Here is a 21428-nt window from a genome sequence, read left to right as displayed (position 1 = left end):
GATGATGTTTCTTCCTGACCCCCCCCCCCCCCCTTCTGATTCATCATTCATGTTACTCCGTGGAACGGGGTGGCTAAGTGGCAATAACGCTAGGTGACTGACAGTTCTTTCTGCAACTGGTCATCAGGAGGGAACACAGAGCAGTCTTTGAACAGCTGAGACATGGTTTCAACCTTAGAAGGGCTGCTGCCGCTGCTGCCACTGCTGCCTCGTCCTCCTCTGTCTCCACCTCCCCGCTCAATCCTGGTGCTAAAAATCTGCAAAGCTGGGATGTCACTCGCATCCCTGCAGAGAACGATGAACAGCATATCACAGAAGGGGACAAGTGTGCAACCTGCCCCAGAATGAGAGTTTGCATCTTTGGCTCTGCAAAATGCTGATCTCAGGGACTTGATCTTGCACCAGACCTGGCTCCAGTCACAATTGTGCCCTCGTGTCTGCATGCCCTTTGTGATCTCAAGATAAACAGACTTATTCATCCTATTGTCCAGCCTGTTTATGATCCTTTGCTCTGACCAAATGTTGATTAATTCCTCCAGTTCTTCCCAGCTCCAGTTGGGTTCGCGGGCATTGGAGGTATCAGCCTCCTGGGCCATGGGCCCCATCCTACTGCTGGGCTTGGCTTTCTGAAACATGGTGGATGAAGCAGTTAGTGTTCAACAGCACAAGCACAAGTGATTTGTGAAAGGGGCTGGCAAATTGGGGGGGGGGCACCTTTATACTCAGGCTACGCTTGCAGGAGAGTCTGGGAAAATTCCAAGGATTTTCAAGTCACTGCCTGTGAGTATCAAAACACCCAAAGGTGATGAAGCAGTTAACAAAGACCTGGTGATGGGGTAAATAAGGTAAGGCCATTGTACTTTGGGATGGCTGCTCAATGGCCGGGAATGTTGCAAAAATCATCGATTTTTGCTTGTGCAAAATAATTTTATTACAGAAGCCTTATGTTTTCCCAGAAACTGGCATAAGCTTTGAATAGGCAGGAGAGGAGTAGGCAAAACTTTTTTTTTTGCTTGCAGGCTTGATTACATCATAACACCAGTGGCTGCAGAGCTCCTGCAAAAGGCACAATCCCCCGGGGTGCCGGGGTGAAGTGTTAAAAAAGCAGCAACACCAACCACACACGCAGTCCCTGCCACCCTGCTTGGTGCAAACAGGTGAGAGGCTGCTGCTGGGAGACGGGCCAAATGGAGAACAAGGATGAAGTATGCAACATGATGGAGGACACGGAGTATGAGGAGCAGGAAGAGGAGGAGGAAGAAGAGGACGCATTGCTGGAAATGCTGTTTTAGGGTAGAATGCTGCAGGAAGTCTTCACCAGGAATACTACACTACACTTTTCAGTAGCAAGTTGTGTGATTCCGGCTTTAAAAGCACAAACTAGAAGATACACAGTATACACAGGGGAGCAAAGTGAACAAGTGGAATCTGACTGGGCTCTGTTGATAAACCTCAGGAGGACCAGCAGAATCCACACGGTGTGGGCTCGTGAGAGCAGCTCTGACTGGTGGGAGCAAATTGTCCTGAACACTTGAAACGACCAGCAGTGGTTGGAGCTGTTCTGAATTAAAAGGGAGACTTTCTACCATATCGTCTCGATGCTGGGCCCACACATCATGAGGCAGGACACAAACATGTGTCGGGCCATCCAGGGTTGCAATGGCCATCGTGAAGCGAGCCAGCCCATCCAGCCTCCACTACATTGCCAACCAGTTTGGCGTGGCTGCCTGCATGGTGGGACAGGTGACTCATGAGGTATGCCAGCTGCTTATGGACATAGTTTCTAACAAAGTTATCCTCATGGCAAATCCACAGCAAGTGATGGATGGCTTTATTGAGAAGGCGTTCCCAAACTGCATGGGGGATTTACACAGCATTCACATCGCAGTGCTGTGCCCTGCGGTGAGTGGGAGGCTTTACATTAACAGGAAAAGATATGCATCCATGATCCTGCTAGCCTTGGTGGACCACTGGGGCTGGTTCATGAACATTTTTACAGGAGGGGGCTGGCAGCACTCATGATGCACGGGTGTTCCGAAACTCCCCTCTGGCTGACATCGTGGAGAAACGAGGCTACGCACCCAGTGTGGAGGAGAGAGTGATCTGAGGTGTCACTGTTCCCCTCATCATATTAGCAGACACTGCCTACCCCCTAAAGCCCTGGCTTATGACGCCTTATAGAGGGAATGTCACGAAAATGCGGAAGCTGTTTTTTAACTACCACCTCAGCAGTTGCAGGATGGCCGTGGAATGTGCATTTGGCTGACTGAAAGGACGATGGAGGGCGCTTACGTGCCGGCTCAAAATGGAGGAAGAAAATCTAATACCCTTTATTGTGGCAGCCTGTGTGCTGCACGATATCTGAGAGAGCCAAGGAGGGGTTTTCAAGGACTCGTGGGAACAAGAAGCATGCCAGGCGGTGGAAAGACAAGAGACATGGAGTAGCAGCACAGGGACTGAGGAGATATCCTCAAGGAGAGGCTGGTTGGGTGGCCCTTGTGTGAGATTTTCTTGTATGACACATTGCTGAGAACAACCGCTAGGGAGTGCTTTGTTTCAAATTAAATTATTTTTTCTTTTACACTTTAAAAATCGGTGTTTGTCTACAGTGGTTTGTGGGAGGAGGGAATTATGCACCGTCATCCACATCTGAATGAGCCTATTCCTCTTGGCGGGCTAGGTGGCAGGGGGAGGGGGGGCACGCCAAACAGCAAGCCACTGTTTGAAAAAACATTCCAAAAACATTCATAAAACAATTCACACTACACCACCAAAAGCCACAGTACTTGGGCAGGCAATGGGAGGGTTCCAATGGGAAACTGGTTTTGGGGAGGGGGACATTACGCACCGTCACTCACATCTGAATGAGCACCCACCCCATTCCTCTTGACGGGCTAGGCAGGGCGGAGTGGGGGGGAGAAAGATGAACAGCAAACTGCTGTTTGAGAAAAACATTCCAAAAACATTTATAAAAAATATTCACAACACAGCTACAAACAGCTGTATGTGCACTACAGAAACAGATGGTGCACCTGGCCCAGGAACTGGAAGCTTTTCCATTGGAAACTGTAAAGAAGATCAATGAGGTCAGGAATGCTGGGAAATGTATGCCAAAAAGAACCGGGGGAAAAAAGACAGAAGACCACCAACATATATATAGGCAGCAACTGCCTATCAACTGGGCAGCAACAGACACCCACCCACCCACCCACTACTCTTATGATAGGCAGTTATTAAGCTGCTATATTAATGAAAAATTCCATGGTGGAATGGAAAGGGAAAAGGAAAGGAACCAAAGGGAGGGAAGGATTCACTCGTGCAGCTTGTCTTTTGGGACTGGGACGGGCTCCTTCTGATTGTTTACTGATGGAGAGAGATACCAGACTGAATGAGTATAGGTGGGTGCAAGTGACAAGGATTTTGGGGTGACCATGACTGTGACCAGGGGAGACTGTCAGAGAGTCAGGACTGCCCAATGACAGTCCAGACCCAGGGTGTGCCTCCTGGTGTAATGCATTAGGATTTTAAACTTCATTGCAGAACTACAAGGAAGTTTTTTTACCTCCCTGCCAGCCAGCCATCTGACACCTCCAGGGAAGGAATTTTACCTGATCAACACATCAAAGATCTACTCAACACAGCTCACAAAGACACTCTCATGGACCCAGAGGGACAGACTTCCATTTTCAGCTCCCTCCGTACAAAAATGAAGTTTATTTCCTACCTATGGGGACTTTTTACCATCTTGTACCATCTACATTTTTCCCAGAGCCTGACAAAGGGACTTTGATCCCGAAAGCTTGCAGAAAAGGACAATTTTCTTGCCATTTTCCAGTTGGTCTAATAAAAGGTATCATTTTGGAACCAAGAGTTCTAGTTTTTTGAATGCATTAGGAAAGACATTCTAGGGGGTAAATTGGTATTTGACTCCCTCTACTGATATCTACAGGGAATGACACACAGGAGCTTAACTTGCTCGAAAGTGCCATGCGTGCAAAATGAATGCTGTGTTGTGCAAACAGAACTGCACTACACCAAAAAAAAGCTACATTTAAATTCTGTGGCAGTCCATATTAAATTCTGTGTCATGTACAGACAGCCAATGTTACCAGATAACATACATAAATTACTGGCACAATGGCAAGGTCCCTTTCAGGTAACAAGGAAGGTGGGTCCAGTTAATTATGAAGTACTCAGGACCAGACTGGTCTGCAGGAAACAGATTTATCACATTAACCTATTAAAGAAGTGGCACCCACAAGAAGGGTGGCCGATGCAGAGGAATGGGGACCTAGATGACCTAGGGGGACCGGAGATATCCCAGGGAGTGGGGGAACAGCCAAAGGTAGAAGGAACACTAAAAAGGGAACAAGAGAGGTTAAAAGAGATCATAAAAGAGTTGCAAGATGTAGTTAACAAAATACCCAGAGAAGCATGAGGTACAGAACATAAGATAAAGACCCCAGAAGGCTGTGAGGTCCGCAAACAATGGAGGCACTTACCCCGACTTCAGTGGGATGCTGTCAAGAAAGAGATAGAAGAAATGTAACAACTGGGGATGATCGAAGAGTCCTGGAGTCCTTGGAGAAGCCCACTGGTGATAGTGACAAAACCCGACTGTGAGCTAAGACTGTAGATTCTCGCAAGGTAAATGAAGTGGCAGTCTTTTATGCCTTCCCCATGCTGTGGATAGAGGACATGCTGGAACAGATTGGCACAACTAAATATATATCGACCAGAGATCTCACCAAGGGGTACTGGCGATACCCATAGCAGCCAGTGATCAGGAGAAAACAGCGTTTGGCACCCCACGTGGGCTATTTCACTTCAAAAGAGTGCCTTTCAGACTCCACGAAGCCACAGCCTTGTTCCAACAGCTAATGGACAAAATTCTTGCACCCCATCAAAAATATGCCTCGGTATATAGATGATATTATAGTCTTCTCAGAAGAATGGGAGCAATACTGCCAACACCTGTGGGCAGTCTTTGCTGAGCTACATAGAAACAGGCTAACAGCTAACCCGAAGAAGTGTTCCCTAGAGAAAAGGGAAACCCAGTATCTGGGGTTTATAGTCAGTCAGGGCAAGATACGAGTGGTGGCAGATAAGGTAGAAGTGATCTGATTCAGCTGATTTGGCTGTGACTGAATTTCCGAATCAGATTCGGCTGAATCAATTCGGGACAGTGAACTGTATCACCAAATCGAATCACTGATCTCCAAAGTGAATTGCACATGCACACTTTGCACAGGCCTAATGTAAGTAGATAAGAAAATAAATATTGCCTGTATTTAAATTTTCCCCAAAATTACCATTTCCTGCCCCCCCCATGGGAAAAAAAAAAATTTTTCCCCATGGCCTCAACATTTCTGGAAATTTTACATCTCTAGTTTTAATGTTTGGGAAGAGGGGGCCATGGCATCACTGCACCTCCCCCCTCCCCCCCATGCTTCCCAGATCCACCCCTGACTGGAATGAAACAATAGATGATGTAGGCAAGTCTCAAGGTCAGCTTCCTTCAGCACTGATATGCCACTTCCATGGGTGTCTCCATGTGTGTGATTAACATGTTAAAAAAAAAACAAGAACCAATTAATTCATTAATCATGCATGTTAACAGTGATTGATAGACAGCCCTGAAAACAAAAAGCTGGGGGAAGGGGATATGTGGAAGGGCAGAGGGGGAAGAGGACGGTGGCATGGCCAGACGCAGGATGTCGCAAAGTGTGTGTGTGGGGGGGGGAAAAGAGGCAGATTGACATCCTGTCTCACACTACACTGTTTTTCTTCAGAGAAACAGAAACTAGAAGCTTTGGGTGCTTGTACACATGATGATGTTGCCATGTACACATGACAAAAATTCCTCTTTGTGTGGCTTAACAGCATCACATTTTCATGTAGTCGAGTTTTGGGGGTTTTAAATTAGTTATCATAGTTACAAACTAAACCATATCCTAATGTAATTTAGTTTGTTACTGTGGAAGTCCCTATAGATTGCTCCATCTAGTGACTTCCACAGTCTATCTTGACTCTCATCTGCCATGTCTTGTTTAATTCTGATGTTATTAGTTGGGAGGTGTTACTGCCGTAGTAAGACACTGGCAATATATCTAGGCTTTCATTTATACTACATCACGATCTCTCTGGTGTCTCTCTCGACTGACACCCAAGATCTTATGTTATCAATTGAGTCCAAGTCACATATGGGTTGAACAAATCTCTTTATTATTTTTATATCCACAACTGTTTCATGGGTAGATAGATTGTGGCTATTTCAGACTGTTTTTTTATCATCCCTCTTTAAACATTTCCCACAGAACCTTGTCTTAAGTAATATACAACCATGTACGTATAAATACTGATCTATTTCTTAGTTATTTATATATATGTCATTTTTTTAAACTGACAGGAAATTTTACGTTCAGGTTCTTTACTATTTCTTTGTTGAGGTCTTCTTTCCCTAAACTCTTCAGGATACTCTCTCCTCTTTTTTTTATTTTGTTCTGGGTGTATGGGAATAACCCTAGCTCCGGCTCTCTCTCTTCTCCCACACCCCTAGGACATCGTTAGTCCACGTTAATGTCTAATAGGCTACTCAACACCCCCCCCCCCCCCCGCAAAAAAAACCCAAACTCCACTTGCGAGAAACCTGAAGAGCATCAAGGCTCTTCCCTTCTCGCTGTTTCGCCGTACACGCCCTTTTTGTTTTTCTCTTGGCGTTCCGCGACTCCAGTTACTTCTCCGGAGGCTCCCTGCTTACCTTCCCATACATGCCCTCTCTAGCGTACCGAGTCAACTCCTCCGATTCCACAGCCAAGCACTCCTCTCCAAGCTCTCCTCCGCGAAGCCTCTCCTCCACTCTCCCTTCCCACACGCTGTACCCTTCTGCCCCATGCTTTCCAATCTGCAAGAAACAGCTGCTCTGAAAGCGGTGTTCCCCCTGCTGGCTCTCCATCCTGGTTTTTTGCAGCTCGTTTTTATCCAGTCCCTCTTCACAGTTACCTTACAAATTGCAGCAATGTGGCCATAAATCTGTCAGGTGTACATGGTAATTTACTGAATTCCATGTACTGAGCCTGATGAGTACCTCTGAACTTTTCACTAGTTTTTTCCTAGGAACAGCTTTGTATGTTTTGAAAAAGTATTTTATCTAACCAAGGGCATAGAGTAGGTTGTTTAGGCTGGGGGAGATCACTTGTTGCTTAGTTGCTTAACTGCTGGCCTCACTAGAAGGAAAAGCTGTATCAACAAGGTCCCGGGGAAGGTTGGAAGGGGGGTTACTTGGGGGTGGAGTTGGAAAAGCGGGGTTTGCTGGGCTTGCTACACATTTCATCACATCAGCAAGTTTAACCTGTTACGTAGCTATATAAGGCTGATGCCCACTGGGGTGGGTGTGCTTGCTTTGCGAATGATTGCCAAGCACCACTTTCTGCGCAGAAATAAAGATTAAGTTGGATCCTTCACCCCTGTGTGTTTATTGGCACAAGCGCACCGGGCACGAATTCACTGTCCTTTGGGGACAACAGTTTCTGGCGACCCAGATGGGACCTTAGCTGACTGCCTTGCCCGGTCCACCTCTTCGGCTCTGGCAACAACTGTGGACGGCACAAGGGCCAGGCGCCACCGACCTTATTCGTCGGAGGTCTGACCGTCTCCTGGTTGCCTGACAGAGTCGTGGAGGGGCACAACGGCGCAACGCTCGAAGGACCAACTTAATCAGGTGGGGCAAGGGAGGTTTCAACAGACTGGTGAGTACTTCTTTTAATATTTTGAACAGGTTGGGAAGAGACAGCTTTAAAAGTTCCGACCATGTAGACGCCCTAGGCGAGTGAGATCGGGTGGCAGCCCCGTGAACTCCCTTTAATCAGTTTGGTTCTGAGGCTGAGTGGCGGTCGCCATCCGGTAGTTGGATAATGGGAAGTAACCAGTCTAAGATTCCACCCTGCAGTCCCCTAGGATGCATTTTGAAAAATTGGCCAAAGTTTGGAAGTGACCCTATGACAAAACAACAGATGATTCGGTATTGCAATACATGTTGGCCACAGTACCAACTCGTGGATGGTGCAGCCTGGCCGGAGAATGGGTCTTTGGATTATAACACAATCTTGCAGTTACAATTGTTTTGTAGGCGCCAAGGGAAGTGGGATGAGATGCTTTATGTAGAGGCGTATATGACTTTGTATGGGGATGGGACCACGCAGAAGTCATGTGGGATATTTAGGGAAAGCAGGGTAATGGCTTTACAGGGGGTCACCACAGTATGTCCGGAGGAGCCGGAGGAGAGAGACGTGCAGTTGCTAATTGCTCCCACGGCTCCCCCGTCTCATCCTGTGAACCCTGCGTCACCACAGGGGACTTTTCACTGCACCTGTAACGGCTCGTCAGGGATTCCCAGCTGGCTCGTCCAGTCCGTTGTCCCCCACCTCCCCTGACAGCCTTGGGGTGCTGTCCCTGGGTCTGGCGGATGTGGGTGATAGCAATCTGGCGGTAAAAGGGACTGTAGGAGATGGGGTGCTTAGCCCTGTGGCGAGTCGCTTACGATCAGGGGCCCAACCAGTAGTTCAGGCCCCTTTACGACAAGCAGTGGGTCCTGAGGGAGAACCAGTTTTTGTCCATGTGCCATTCATCACGGCAGACTCGATAAATTGGAAACAGTCCGTGGGCCAATATTGCCAGAATCCAGAGGCAATGGCCCAGTTGTTCTCTACTATTTTCCTCACCCACCAACCAAACTGGATAGATATTCAGGCCTTACTGGCCGCTCTTCTGACTCCAGAAGAAAAAAGGTTGGTCTTAGAGAAAGCACACACGATAGCACAGCAGCGTCACCCAGCCGGTGATGTAGATGAACTTTGCCCTAAGGAAAATCAAGACTGGGATCCCAACACCCGAGGGGGCCGGAGGGAGTTAGAGCTGTATCAGGAATTTGTGCTGGCTGCTCTCCGGGAGGCTATCCCCAAGCAGAAAAAATTTGTCTAAATTATACGAAATGCAGCAGGGTCCGGAGGAGGATCCATCCAGTTTTTATGGGAGGTTGTGCGAGGCAGCCAGACAGTGGACGGATTTAGATCCGGAGCTGCCAGAGAATGCCAAGATGTTTAACACATTGTTTATAGGACAGTCAGCCCCAGATATTAGGAAAAAAACTACAGAAGACTGAAGGAGCAGCTGGAATGAGCATCAGCCAAATGATTGAGATTGCTTATAAAGTATATGCCAACCGAGATCAGGTTAAGGAGGAAAAAAAGAAGATAAGAGAATGAAGGCACAGGTGTTGTTACAAGCATCGTTGTTGGCAGCGGCAATTGTAGATCAGAGGAGTAGAGGACGGGGCAGGAGAAGTAGAGGGCATAGAGGAGGCGTGAGCTATGCTCTGGGAGGCTACGGCCAGGGTCCCAGGCTGGGACCTAATCAGTGTGCTATTTGCAAGCAGGAAGGGCATTGGAAAAATGAGTGCCCCAAGAGGGGAGAGAAATTGGGAGGAAAGAAAGTGTCTCATCAGTTCCTGTATATGCCTGAGTGCCCCATACCTTTGTTTGGGAGGGATTTGCTGTGCAAATTGCAGGACTATGAAGATACCAACTGAGGAAGCCTGGAAAGCTCAGGTGTGTCTCCTATTGCAGGAGGGGGAGGAAGGGAGAATTCCCCCCGAAGAAGAAGACGCTGTAGTACCATGGGTATGGGCGGGAGAGAAGCCAGGAAGAGCCAAACTGGCCACCCCTATAAGCATTGATTTAAAGCCAGGAATTACTCTGCCCAGGGTGCCACAGTATCAATTGAAAATAGAAGCTTGGAAAGGCCTGGAACCATTGATAAAGAGATTCCTTAAACATGGTTTGCTTCGGGAGTGCCAATCATCTTTCAATTCCCCCATTTTGCCTGTAAAAAAAACCCCACAGTAATGAGTATCGTTTTGTACAGGACCTCAGAGCCATGAACAAGGTCACTGTGACCCTCCATCCGGTGGTGCAGGACCCTTATACTTCGCTGGCTACTTTGTCTGCAGAGAAACAGTGGTTTACAGTCCTGGACCTGAAAGATGCCTTCTTTTGCATCCCATTTGAAAGAAACAGCCAAGAGATTTTTGCATTTGAGTGGGAAGACCCAAATACTAGGAGAAAAACCCAATTGTGCTGGACAGTTTTGCCTCAGGGTTTTAAGAACAGTCCCACTATTTTCATCACTGCCTTAAGTACCAACCTTCAGAAGTGGGACAATGGGACATCAGGTACCCTGTTATAGTGTATAAATGATTTGTTAATTGCAGCAAAAACGAGAGAAGAGTGCCACCTGCTGACCGACGAAGAATTACAGCATGATTGCATGAAAACTATTAAGAGTGTGTATGCTAGCCGGCCGGATCTTAAAGATGCCCCACTACCTAATGCAGACCTTGAATTCTACACAGATGGAAGCAGCTTCATGGACAATGGAACCCGAAAGGCGGGATACGCCGTGGTTACATCATGGGATACCATGGAAGCAAACACCTTGCCTCCAAATACCTCTGCACAGAGAGCTGAGCTTATTGCGCTGACCCGAGCTCTCCATTTGGCAAAAGGAAAGACAGCCACTATATACACGGATTCGAAGTACGCCTTTGGAATCTTACGCGCCCACAGAGCTATATGGAAAGAGAGAGGACTCTTAACAGCAAGCAAAAGCCCAATAAAACACAGAACAAAAATCCTGAAATTACTTAAAGCCGTGATGGAACCACTAGAGGTAGCTGTGGTGCACTGTAAGGCCCATCAAAAGGAAGATGGTAAGGTTATAAAAAAAAATCAATGAGCAGATGCTGCGGAAAAGAAGGCAGCTAGAGGACAAGTTCAGGAGACTCAAATGTTGGCATTGATGCCTCAGGTAGTGTTACCTGAGGAACCTCCCAAATATACTAAAAAAGAGAACCAACTCGCAGAGAAATTGGGAAGCAAAGAACAACAAGATGGATGGTGGGTTTTGCCTGAAGGACAAGTCCTGATGCCAAAACTGATTCTTAACAAAGTGCTCCAAGAATACCACCAGAGCGCCTATATGGGAGCTAACGCCATGACCCAAGGTCTCCAAAGAATTGTAGTGGAACCTAAGATGAGGAAAACAGCAGAACAAATAGTGTGTAGATGCCCTGTCTGTTGTGCCAACAATCCTAAGATTTCCCCCAAACCTCCGCCAGGAGCAGGAAGGCAAGGACTATTAGCAGGAGAATGTTGGCAGATAGATTTCTCTGAAGTTCCCAGGAAGGGACACTACAAATACCTGTTAGTGCTCGTGGACACTCTGACTGGATGGACTGAGGCCTTCCCGTGCCGAACCAACAAAGCAAAAGAAGTGGTCCAAGTGATGCTAAAAGAAATGATTCCACGATTCGGAATCCCGGAGGGATTAGCCTCGGACCGAGGGCCACGCTTTGTGTCAAAAGTGACCCAGGCAGTTTCCCGGGCTCTAGGGATACAGTGGGACCTTCACACAGCATGGAGACCGCAGTCAAGTGGACAGGTGGAACGAATGAATCAGACTCTAAAAAGACAGCTGGCTAAACTTTGCCAAGAGACTCAGTTGAAATGGCCCGAAGCTCTGCCTCTTGCCTTGCTTAGAGTGCGCATAGCCCCTAGAGCTAAATTGGGAGTTAGTCCATTTGAATTAATATAAGGCAAGCCGTATCCTAAGAATCCAGTGGTGACGCATGGGAGTCAAATGCATGTTAAAGGGGAAGGTTGGATAAAAGATTATTTGTATTCTTTGTCTGCTGTATTGTCTTCTCTCCACAGGTATGTCCAGGAGCGACTTCCACTCCCCTTAGATACACCAGTCCATAAGTTCCAGATCGGAGACGAGGTGTTGGTCCGGACGTGGAAAGACGAGCCGCTTCATCCCAGGTGGAAGGGACCATATCCTGTGATTCTTACCACTCACGCTGCAGTGAAAGTTCAGGGGGTAAAACCGTGGATACACTACACCCGGGTGAAGGCCGCACCAGAAGTACCACCTGCAGGAGAAGTTGCTGAGAGTGTCGCACCGGAAGCCCACACAAACGGACACTGTTGGACAGCAGAGCCAGTAAAAGGACTTAAATTTCTGTTTAAACGTCAACCATGTGGACAGTAGCTCTTTGCATAGGCGTAATGTTTCTAGGGTCTAAGGGGTTGGTGCATCAAAGGTTCAATAAGAGTCAAAATGTATGGGTTCATTTGGCAAAGGACATATTAAATGTCACTCATTTTTGTTTGACAAGTGGAATATCGGTTGATGATATTTTCATGTCATGCCTTATAGGGGTGCCCACTCCATTGGAAGCACTCTGGAATCAGACTTGGTTCACATCTGGGGGAATAGGAGGTCCAATCAATTACACTAACAACTCCATTTGGGGAACGATTACCACAGAAAAAAACGCTAGTACCTTTGAAATAGATTTGTTGACAGTCACCTCCCCTGATAACACCAGCTGTGCCAATTTTGTGAACTGTACCCAAGCTTGCAAAAGCCTAACCAAAGAAACGAAAATTTTCAATTGCTCAGACGTGACTAATGTATCTTGCAACTACGGTCATGTTGTACTACCCTGGGGATGGTTCCTCCTTTGTGGGAAGACTGCCTATTCATATATCCCAGCCAATGCCACAAGAGGCCCTTGTGCTCTGGGCCAGTTGACTGTCTGGCTACCGGGTATGCCTATGACCTCTAGTAAGCGTCACCGGAGAGGTTTGAAAGAACTAAGAATCCTGTGATAGTGACGTAAACCTCCTAAGTAAGGCCGAGGTAGTGTCCTTAGCAGTTTCCACAGTAGGGGTGCCAGGCCTAGTGGTGGACGCTGAGAGACAGCTTAGTAAGGTGGCCTGTGCCCTGGCAAAGGGTCTAAATACAACTTCACAGGCCCTCAATATTAAAATGAAAGAACTAAGAGGAGCTACTCTGCAAAATAGAGCCGCCATAGATTATTTATTGCTGAGGCATAACCACGGATGTGAAGAGTTTGAGGGAATGTGTTGTTTTAATTTGACAGATAATTCCGAGTTGATAGAGTCAAAGGTGCAGAAGTTAAAAGAAGTTCTGTCTCACATTAAGCAAGGGGAAGGGTTCGACTTCTCATGGCTTACTCCTTGGCTTCCTAATTTTTCATGGCTTAAGCAAATTTTTCCTATTGTTGTGGCAAGTATGTGTATTTTCTTGATGATTTGCTGTGGGGTACAGTGTGTGCCAATGTGTTGTGAGGTACTCAAGAAATCAATTTCTTCCCCCGCTCACCGCGTGATGTTTGTAAAATCATCAGTTACAAACCCGATCCAAAACAATCGGGAGGGAGTGAAGAGATTTCTGGAGATGAGAAAGATGGTCGAGGACTATGATCCTATTTCCTAGGGTCATAGCCTCGAAGGGGGGATTTGATGAGTACCTCTGAACTTTTCACTAGTTTTTTCCTAGGAACAGCTTTGTATGTTTTGAAAAAGTATTTTATCTAACCAAGGGCATAGAGTAGGTTGTTTAGGCTGGGGGAGATCACTTGTTGCTTAGTTGCTTAACTGCTGGCCTCACTAGAAGGAAAAGCTGTATCAACAAGGTCCCGGGGAAGGTTGGAAGGGGGGTTACTTGGGGGTGGAGTTGGAAAAGCGGGGTTTGCTGGGCTTGCTACACATTTCATCACATCAGCAAGTTTAACCTGTTACGTAGCTATATAAGGCTGATGCCCACTGGGGTGGGTGTGCTTGCTTTGCGAATGATTGCCAAGCACCACTTTCTGCGCAGAAATAAAGATTAAGTTGGAGCCTTCACCCCTGTGTGTTTATTGGCACAAGCGCACCGGGCACGAATTCACTGTCCTTTGGGGGCAACAAGCCCCTTCGTCCACCAGGTGTTGCTAAAATTTTTGTGTAGTGAGTCCCCTTGTCCACCAGGTGTCATTACAATTTGCAGGTATTTGCACGTAATTTGCAGTGTAATTTGCAGGTATTTGTGTGTAATGAATGTTTTAGCACACCAGGTGTAGCTGCAGAGCCAGACATGAATCAATCTTCTGCTGACCTCCTTTTCTTATTTAATTAAATAAAGGGTTGGAAGAAATTGTTTTGTGTTTGTCATCTCCTATTTCACTGTACTAACAGATGGGTGTCCTAGGATGTGTTGGGGGTTGAGGATCAGGCTGGGTGAGCTATGGGAGGTATCCAGGAGCACAGTAGCAACCAGTAAAATCTCAGTCCCAAGTGTCCAAAGTCTCCAAGCATCCCCTTTTTACATGAGATGCAATCAGTGGAAAAAAGGACACACTGAGCAGAACACTGAAATGGCCAAACCCCAAATTAAGGATTGGCTGGCTAATGTGGGTGTCCATGCCCTTCTTTTTTAATAGGTCCCATTAGTACATCCAGAACTATGCCAGGCGTCTTTGCAACAACAGTGGAGGTCATCTCTGGCCCTGTTGGATGTGTTGTGCTCTGAGCATTTAACACCTCATAGGAATTTAATGAGCCCCAAAAGTTCATTGGGCATTCTCCTTTCAGAGACACAGAACAGCAGTTTTGGTCAAACAGCCTGGAAGCATACATATATGCACTGACCCAGAGGACATCCAGCCACCCACCCCAGGCATGGATTCCAGGCGACCAAGGAGCTCAGATCCGGCAAGCACAGATCACCCACTCAGCTTGTAGCCAGGTGAACTTTTTGCAGCTGTTACATTAGTAATTGTTATAGTATAGTAATCCATAGTTATTCATAGTACTTTTGAATCAGTATTTTTATTGTTGTTGTTTGTAAGTAAAGGTTCCTATTTGCTTTTACTTTGTTGGATTTTTCATTTCATGCTCTCTCTGTTTAAGAGGTAGACTGTGGAACCAGAGACTGGGGGTTTGCTAGCTTGTGGACAGCTAGGGGGAAATTGTTTCCTGACTTCTTGGTAGCTTGATGTGGTCAGAGGCCCTGCGCAATTATGGTTCCCCACCTTGGCCAAATTCTGGGCTGTGACACCAGAAAGCAGCCAACTTTCCAATTCCACCTTGGTTTTTTTTATTTACATATTATATTTTTTTTCTTTTTTCTTTTTTTTCAAAAGTTCTTTGACCTTTGCCCTCTTCTTCTTCTGGGCATCTGCAAGGTGTCCTGTTGCCTGAGGCTGTTCCCCCAGGATCTTCAGTGGTCCTCCTTTCAGTGGTCCACTGAAGATCAGTTGGCTCTGGGCTGGTCCTTCCATCATTTTGGGTCCAGGCTTCAGGCACTGGGCAGCCCCTGCGATTGATCCAGGTGTGAGACAGGCAGTCACCACCTCCCTTTTACAAATCTATATCATCAAAATCGTGGCAGGCAGGAAAGGAAAGGGCGCCAGATCTCACCCAGCTCAACCATAGGGGCGCAGCCACCCCGAATGTCAGCAGGACATTGGGGCATATGTCCTTACATGGTGACTGCCTGACACCTGCCTTTAAAACGCATGAACCACCCCTTACTTGCACTGAATTTTTCATCCTTGGATCCCTTGCCACGTTGTTGCTTCACAGTGTCAAAAAGACCCAACGCCTTGGCTGGAATGGTGGCTAAACTCAAAGGCACACAGCACTGAGTTTGATCTTGAATCCACAAAATCAAAAGTCATTCAATCTCATCCACAAGTCCTGCATGTTGCCTTATAATAGTGGATTGTAGGGCTGTGCGAGGCTTCGGACTGCACTTTGGATCCGGAAAAGATTTGGGCGCTTCGGACATCGAAGCAGCATGTCCAAATCAAAGTGCTGGCTTCTATAGGCTTTCCGAATTGGTTTGGAGCTTCTGAACCGATTCAGAAAAGCTTCGGACACTTCAGAGGGCTGTCTGTGTGGGGAAAGAGAAATTTAGAAGAGGGAGAGGGAGCAGGGGAGGACCGGGGGGGTGGGGTGGGGGGGAACTGACATGTCTAGGTGGCCAGTGAGAAGGATTTCTCTCTGGCTGCCTTTCCAGTGACAGTGTCTGGGGGGAAGGACCTAGAAACAGCATAAATGCCTCTGTTTGCAGGCATGCTGTGCCTTTTGTAAGCTTGTTCTTTCTTGGGAACTGCGTGAGATCCATCACTGTGCAGGGAGGCACACACATTGCATGCACGTGCGCATGCACGCACACACACACACACACACACATAATATATACACACAGAAGAATAAAAATCAGATATTCATAGGAGAAGAAGACAGGCACACAGCACACATTTTTTACATAGCTCTTAACACTTCTTGTTACTGAAGCAAACAATCAAAGAGGAGTCCAGTGCACACACGCAACAGAGGGAATAAAACACACAACACAAAAGGAGTGACACACACACACAGACCTTTTGCAGCAAAGGAGAGATTAATATGAAGTGTGCTGGGAAAGCAGGTGCCATGTCTTCTGGCAGGGGAGGGAGAGGGAGTAGGAGGAGAGCTAGAGCTGCAAGTTCCCTGCCCCCCACAAACATATATGCATCCTCTTCCCAAGCAGCCATGAGGCTTCTGCTGCCAGTGGAAGCAAGGAGGTGGGAGCAGTACCTGTACCTGATGTCCCTGCACCTGCATCACCTCCCCTCAGTCCAGAAATAGGCACCAGCAGCAGAATCACTATCTCCTCCACCCCAGTGTCATCTCCCAGTGTGAGCCTCCCACTGCCAGAGGAGTAGCTGGAGCTGGAAACGGGGGACCTGAGTGCCTTGGCTCAAGAAATTCAAGGGACCAAGGGGGAATCAGAGTTTGTGCTCCACACCCCTCAAAGTTCCCCTAGACCTAGGTCTCCTTCTCTGGAAAGCAGCACCTTGGAGGAGGTTGAGGTTGTGGAGGCTCAGTCAAGTGAGAGTAGTGGTAGACGGGCTGTACTCAACCTGGCAAGATGTGAGCAGTGGGGTACTCCAGGGCTCGGTCCTCGGGCCCACACTGTTTAACATCTTCATCAGTGACTTGGACGAGGAGGTGGAAAGCATGCTGTCCAAGTTTGCTGATGACACTAAGATGTGGGGCAAGGTGGACACACTTGAAGGGAGAGAGAGGCTGCAACTAGATTTAGACAGACTACAAAAGTGGGCAGACAAGAATAGGATGGGGTTCAATGTAGACAAATGCAGGGTGCTGCACCTTGGGAGAAGGAATCCACAGCATACATACAGGCTGGGGAGTTCCCTTCTTGAAAGCACAGAGGCGGAAAGGGATCTTGGAGTCATTATTGACTCCAAGAGGAACATGCGTCGCCAATGCCAGACCGCAGCCAGCAAGGCCAGCCATACCTTGTCATGCATCCAAAGGTGCATCTCAAGCCCGTCCAGAGAGGTGATACTACCCCTCTATGCGACTTTGGTCAGGCCACAGTTGGAGTACTGTGTCCAGTACTGGGCGCCGCACTTCAAAAGGGATGTGGCCAGCCTGGAGAGGGTTCAGAGGAGGGCCACCCGCTTGGTGAGAGGGCAGCAGGACAGGCCCTACGAGGAGAGACTGAAGGACCTGAACCTGTTCAGCCTCAGCAAGAGGAGGCTGAGGGGGGACCTGGTGGCTGCCTACAAACTCATCAGGGGAGATCAACAGCAAATAGGTAGAGCCCTTTTCTCCCCAGCACCACCCGGGGTGACAAGGAACAATGGTCATAAGCTGATGGAGAACAGGTTTAGGTTAGAGATCAGAAGGCAATATTTTACAGTTAGGGTGGCCAAAAGCTGGAACCAACTTCCCAGGGAAGTGGTCCTCAACCCTACCTTGGGCAAATTCAAGAGGAGTTTGGACGATCACCTGTCTGGGGTCTTGTGAACCCAGGATTCATTCCTGCCTGTGGCAGGGGTCAGGCTAGATGATCTGTTCAGGTCCCTCCTGACCCTAGCTACTATGAAACTGAAACTATGAAGTGGCTCGGCTGAGGCAGCTCCTCCTGCTGTTGTTCCTCAGTCTGCTGAGGAGGGAGATAAGGCAGCATCCTCACCCTCAACCCAGAAGCGGGCGAGTAGCATAGTGTGGGAGCATTTTGAGCTGGCAGATGATCCCAGATTTGCTATCTGCCAGCACAGCCGAAGGCAGATCAGCTGGGGCAAGGAGGTAAAACACTTCACCACTATGGTGATGCTGTTGCATCTCAGGAGGCAGCACCCCCTTGCCCTTCTTCCTGCTCAGCCTGGCACCAGTACGAGCATGCCCAAAGGGAAGTCCTCCACTCGCTTCAAAGCCCCTGTCCCCCCAAAACAGTGGCAGGCCACCCTGGAACAGTGGAAGAAAGCTGCAGACAGAGGGGGGTGCATTCCCAAGGCGAGCGAGATCAACCAAACAACTGGGGAGAAGCTTGCTCTGGATAGCCAGCCCCTTTCCTTAGTTGAGCAGCCAGGGTTCAGGCGGCTCATGGCGCTTGTGTTTCCATTTTATTAAGTGCCCACACACACCACCCTTAGCAAGACAGTGGTGCCCTCCCTATATGAGGCATGCAGGGAGTACTTGAGGGAGGAGCTGTGCAAGGCAGGGTGGCAGGTAGCCTTACACTTCACCTCCAACATCTGGAGCAGCTGGGGTGGTGATCATGCCTACCTCTCCCTCACAGGGCACTGGTGCGATCAGTCAGGCCATTGGTGGGCTCTCCTCCAAGCCGAGGTGCTGGATGAGTCCCACACGGCAAGGGAGATCATGGTGGCCATGCACCGCATGGTGCAGGGGTAACTCATTGGGCAGGCCAAGCTCACCCACGGGTTCATGGTCACCAACAACAGGGCCAATATGGTCAAGGCTTCTAGGTTGGCGGATCTCCTCCGGCGGGCTTTAAACTAGGCTCGTCGGGGGGAGGGGAAGATGAGGGCGGGGGAAGCTGTGGACTACCAAACCATGTGGCACCCACAAGGACAGCCCAGCCTGAAGAAAGAGAGCACTGGAAACCTGAAAGCCATGGGGAGGCCAGCACTACGGCACAGGTAAGAAATGAGAAGGTAAGAATCAAAGGGCCCCTTGGGACTCGGAGCGGGGGGGCAGCAAAGGCACCAGTCGCAGGGCTCAAGTGCCTATATACTAATGCTAGGAGCATGGGGAACAAGCAGGATGAACTAGTACTCCTGCTTGCACTAAACACCTATGACTTAGTGGGGCTAACGGAAACCTGGTGGGATTCATCCCACGACTGGGCGGTACATATTGAGGGTTATAGACTGTACAGAAAGGACGGGGTGGGGAAGAAAGGGGGAGGGGTTTCGCTCTATGTCAGTGAGCAATATACATTGACCCTCATCAAGACGGAATCCAAGGATGAGGAAGTAGAAGGATTGTGGGTTAGGCTACATGGGGGGTAAGGAGAAAGGGATTTGGTGGTAGGGGTCTGCTACAGACCCCCACATCAAGGGGAAGAAAGAGATTCGGGGCTCCTGAGACAAATCTTGGAGACCATAAAAGCTAAAGAGGCGGTAGTCATGGGGGACCTAAACTACCCGGACATCTGCTGGGAGTCACAGACAGCAAAGTCCCACCACTCACGCAGGTTTCTAACCTGTGTACAGGACCTCCACCTGACTCAGGAGGTACACGGTCCCACTAGGGGGAATGCCATACTGGATCTGGTATTGGCAACGGGAGATGACATGGTAGCGGACCTCCAGATCAGTAGCCATCTGGGGGACAGTGATCACCTAATAATAGAATTATTCATAAGACGTTGAGTGGGTAAGGTAACTAGTAGGGTGAAAGTGCTAGACTTTAGGAAAGCTGATTTCAATGAACTCAGGCGATTAGTCAAGGACGCACTGCAGAGTAGGAGATTTGAAGAGATGGAAGCCCAAGAAGGGTGGCTGTGCCTTAAGGAAACGATCCTTCGGGCACAAAGCAAGACAATCCCCGAGAGAGGCAAAAGAGGGAAAGGGGCCAGGAGGCTTCCCTGGCTGCCCAGAGAAATCCAGGGCAGCCTAAGGGCCAAAAGGGGAGCACATAAAAAGTGGAAACAGGGAGAGAGCACCAAAGATGAATATACCTCCTCTGCTCGTGCTTGTAGGGAGGCAGTTAGATGGGCCAAAGCTACCATGGAGCTGAGGATGGCATCCCAAGTAAAAGACAACAAGAAATTGTTTTTTAGATATATAGGGAGTAAAAGGAAGGCCCAGGGAGGAATAGGACCCCTGCTAAATGGGCAGAAGCAATTGGTGACGGACAGGGGGGACAAGGCTGAACTCCTCAATGAGTTCTTTGCCTTAGTGTTCCTAAGCGAGGGGCACGACAAGTCTCTCACTGGGGTTGTAGAGAGGCAGCAGCAAGGCGCCAGACTTCCATGCATAGACCCTGAAATGGTGCAGAGTCATTTGGAAGAACTGGATGCCTTTATGTCGGCAGGCCCGGATGAGCTCCATCCGAGGGTGCTGAAGGCACTGGCCGACATCATTGCAGAGCCACTGGCGGGAATATTTGAAAGCTCGTGGCACACGGGCCAAGTCCCGGAGGACTGGAAAAGGGCCAACGTGGTCCCCATTTTCAAAAAGGGGAGGAAGGAGGACCCGGGCAACTATAGACCTGTCAGTCTCACCTCCATCCTTGGTAAAGTCTTTGAAAAAATTATCAAGGCTCACATTTGTGAGAGCCCGGCAGGACAAATTATGCTGAGGGGAAATCAGCACGGGTTCGTGGCAGGCAGATCGTGCCTGGCCAATCTAGTTTCTTTTTATGACCAGGTTACGAAACGCCTGGACACAGGAGGAGGGGTGGATGTCGTATACTTAGACTTCAGGAAGGCCTTCGATACGGTATCCCACCCCATACTGGTGAACAAGTTAAGAGGCTGTGACTTGGATGACTACACAGTCCGGTGGGTGGCAAATTGGCTGGAGGGTCGCACCCAGAGAGTCGTGGTGGATGGGTCGGTTTCGACCTGGAAGGGTGTGGGCAGTGGGGTCCCGCAGGGCTTGGTCCTTGGACCGATACTCTTTAATGTCTTCATCAGCGACTTGGACGAGGGAGTGAAGTGTACTCTGTCCAAGTTTGTGGATGACACAAAGCTATGGGGAGAAGTGGACACACCGGAGGGCAGGGAACAGCTGCAAGCAGACCTGGACAGGTTGGACAAGTGGCAGAAAACAACAGGATGCAGTTCAACAAGGAGAAATGCAAAGTGCTGCACCTAGGGAGGACAAATGTCCAGCACACCTACAGCCTAGGGAATGACCTGCTGGGTAGCACGGAAGTGGAAAGGGATCTTGGAGTCCTAGTGGACTCCAAGATGAACATGAGTCGGCAGTGTGACGAAGCCATCAAAAAAGCCAATGGCACTTTATCGTGCATCAGCAGATGCATGACGAATTGGTCCAAGGAGGTGATACTTCCCCTCTATCGGGCGCTGGTCAGACTGCAGCTGGAGTACTGCGTGCAATTCTGGGCGCCGCAATTCAAGAGGGATGCGGATAACCTGGAGAGGGTCCAGAGAAGGGCCACTCGTATGGTTAAGGGCTTGCAGACCAAGCCCTACGAGGAGAGACTAGAGAAATTGGATCTTTTCAGCCTCCG

At 48.6% G+C, this 21428-nt stretch overlaps 1 protein-coding gene and 1 long non-coding RNA gene across 3 annotated transcripts in view; one reads left to right on the top strand and one right to left on the bottom strand.

Annotated features, from left to right (window-relative positions):
- The window catches only part of LOC102561834 (probable DNA double-strand break repair Rad50 ATPase), a 72105-nt gene extending 58047 nt beyond the window's left edge, over positions 1-14058 (top strand). The window contains exons 10-11 of one of the 2 annotated variants that reach the window (XR_009463908.1): positions 1020-7748; positions 11769-14058. Coding sequence is in view for 1 of the 2 variants with exons in the window: in XM_059732546.1 (XP_059588529.1) it covers positions 11769-11800 (32 nt within the window). In the remaining variant the exon portion in view is untranslated. The remainder of the gene's footprint in view (positions 1-1019; positions 7749-11768) is intronic. The other variant, XM_059732546.1, reaches the window with a different exon arrangement.
- LOC109285173 (uncharacterized) lies at positions 12-6845 on the bottom strand. Its single transcript, XR_002092823.2, has 3 exons — positions 6761-6845; positions 4503-4683; positions 12-626 (listed from the first exon to the last, which is right to left on the bottom strand). It is a non-coding gene; the product is annotated as an uncharacterized LOC109285173 (long non-coding RNA).
- Positions 14059-21428: the final 7370 nt, after the last annotated feature.

Source organism: Alligator mississippiensis, chromosome 8 (genome assembly GCF_030867095.1).
Source record: "Alligator mississippiensis isolate rAllMis1 chromosome 8, rAllMis1, whole genome shotgun sequence".
Taxonomy (NCBI): Eukaryota; Metazoa; Chordata; order Crocodylia; family Alligatoridae; genus Alligator; species Alligator mississippiensis.
Note: the sequence above shows the minus strand (reverse complement) of the source record. Positions and strands in the feature narration are given on the sequence as shown.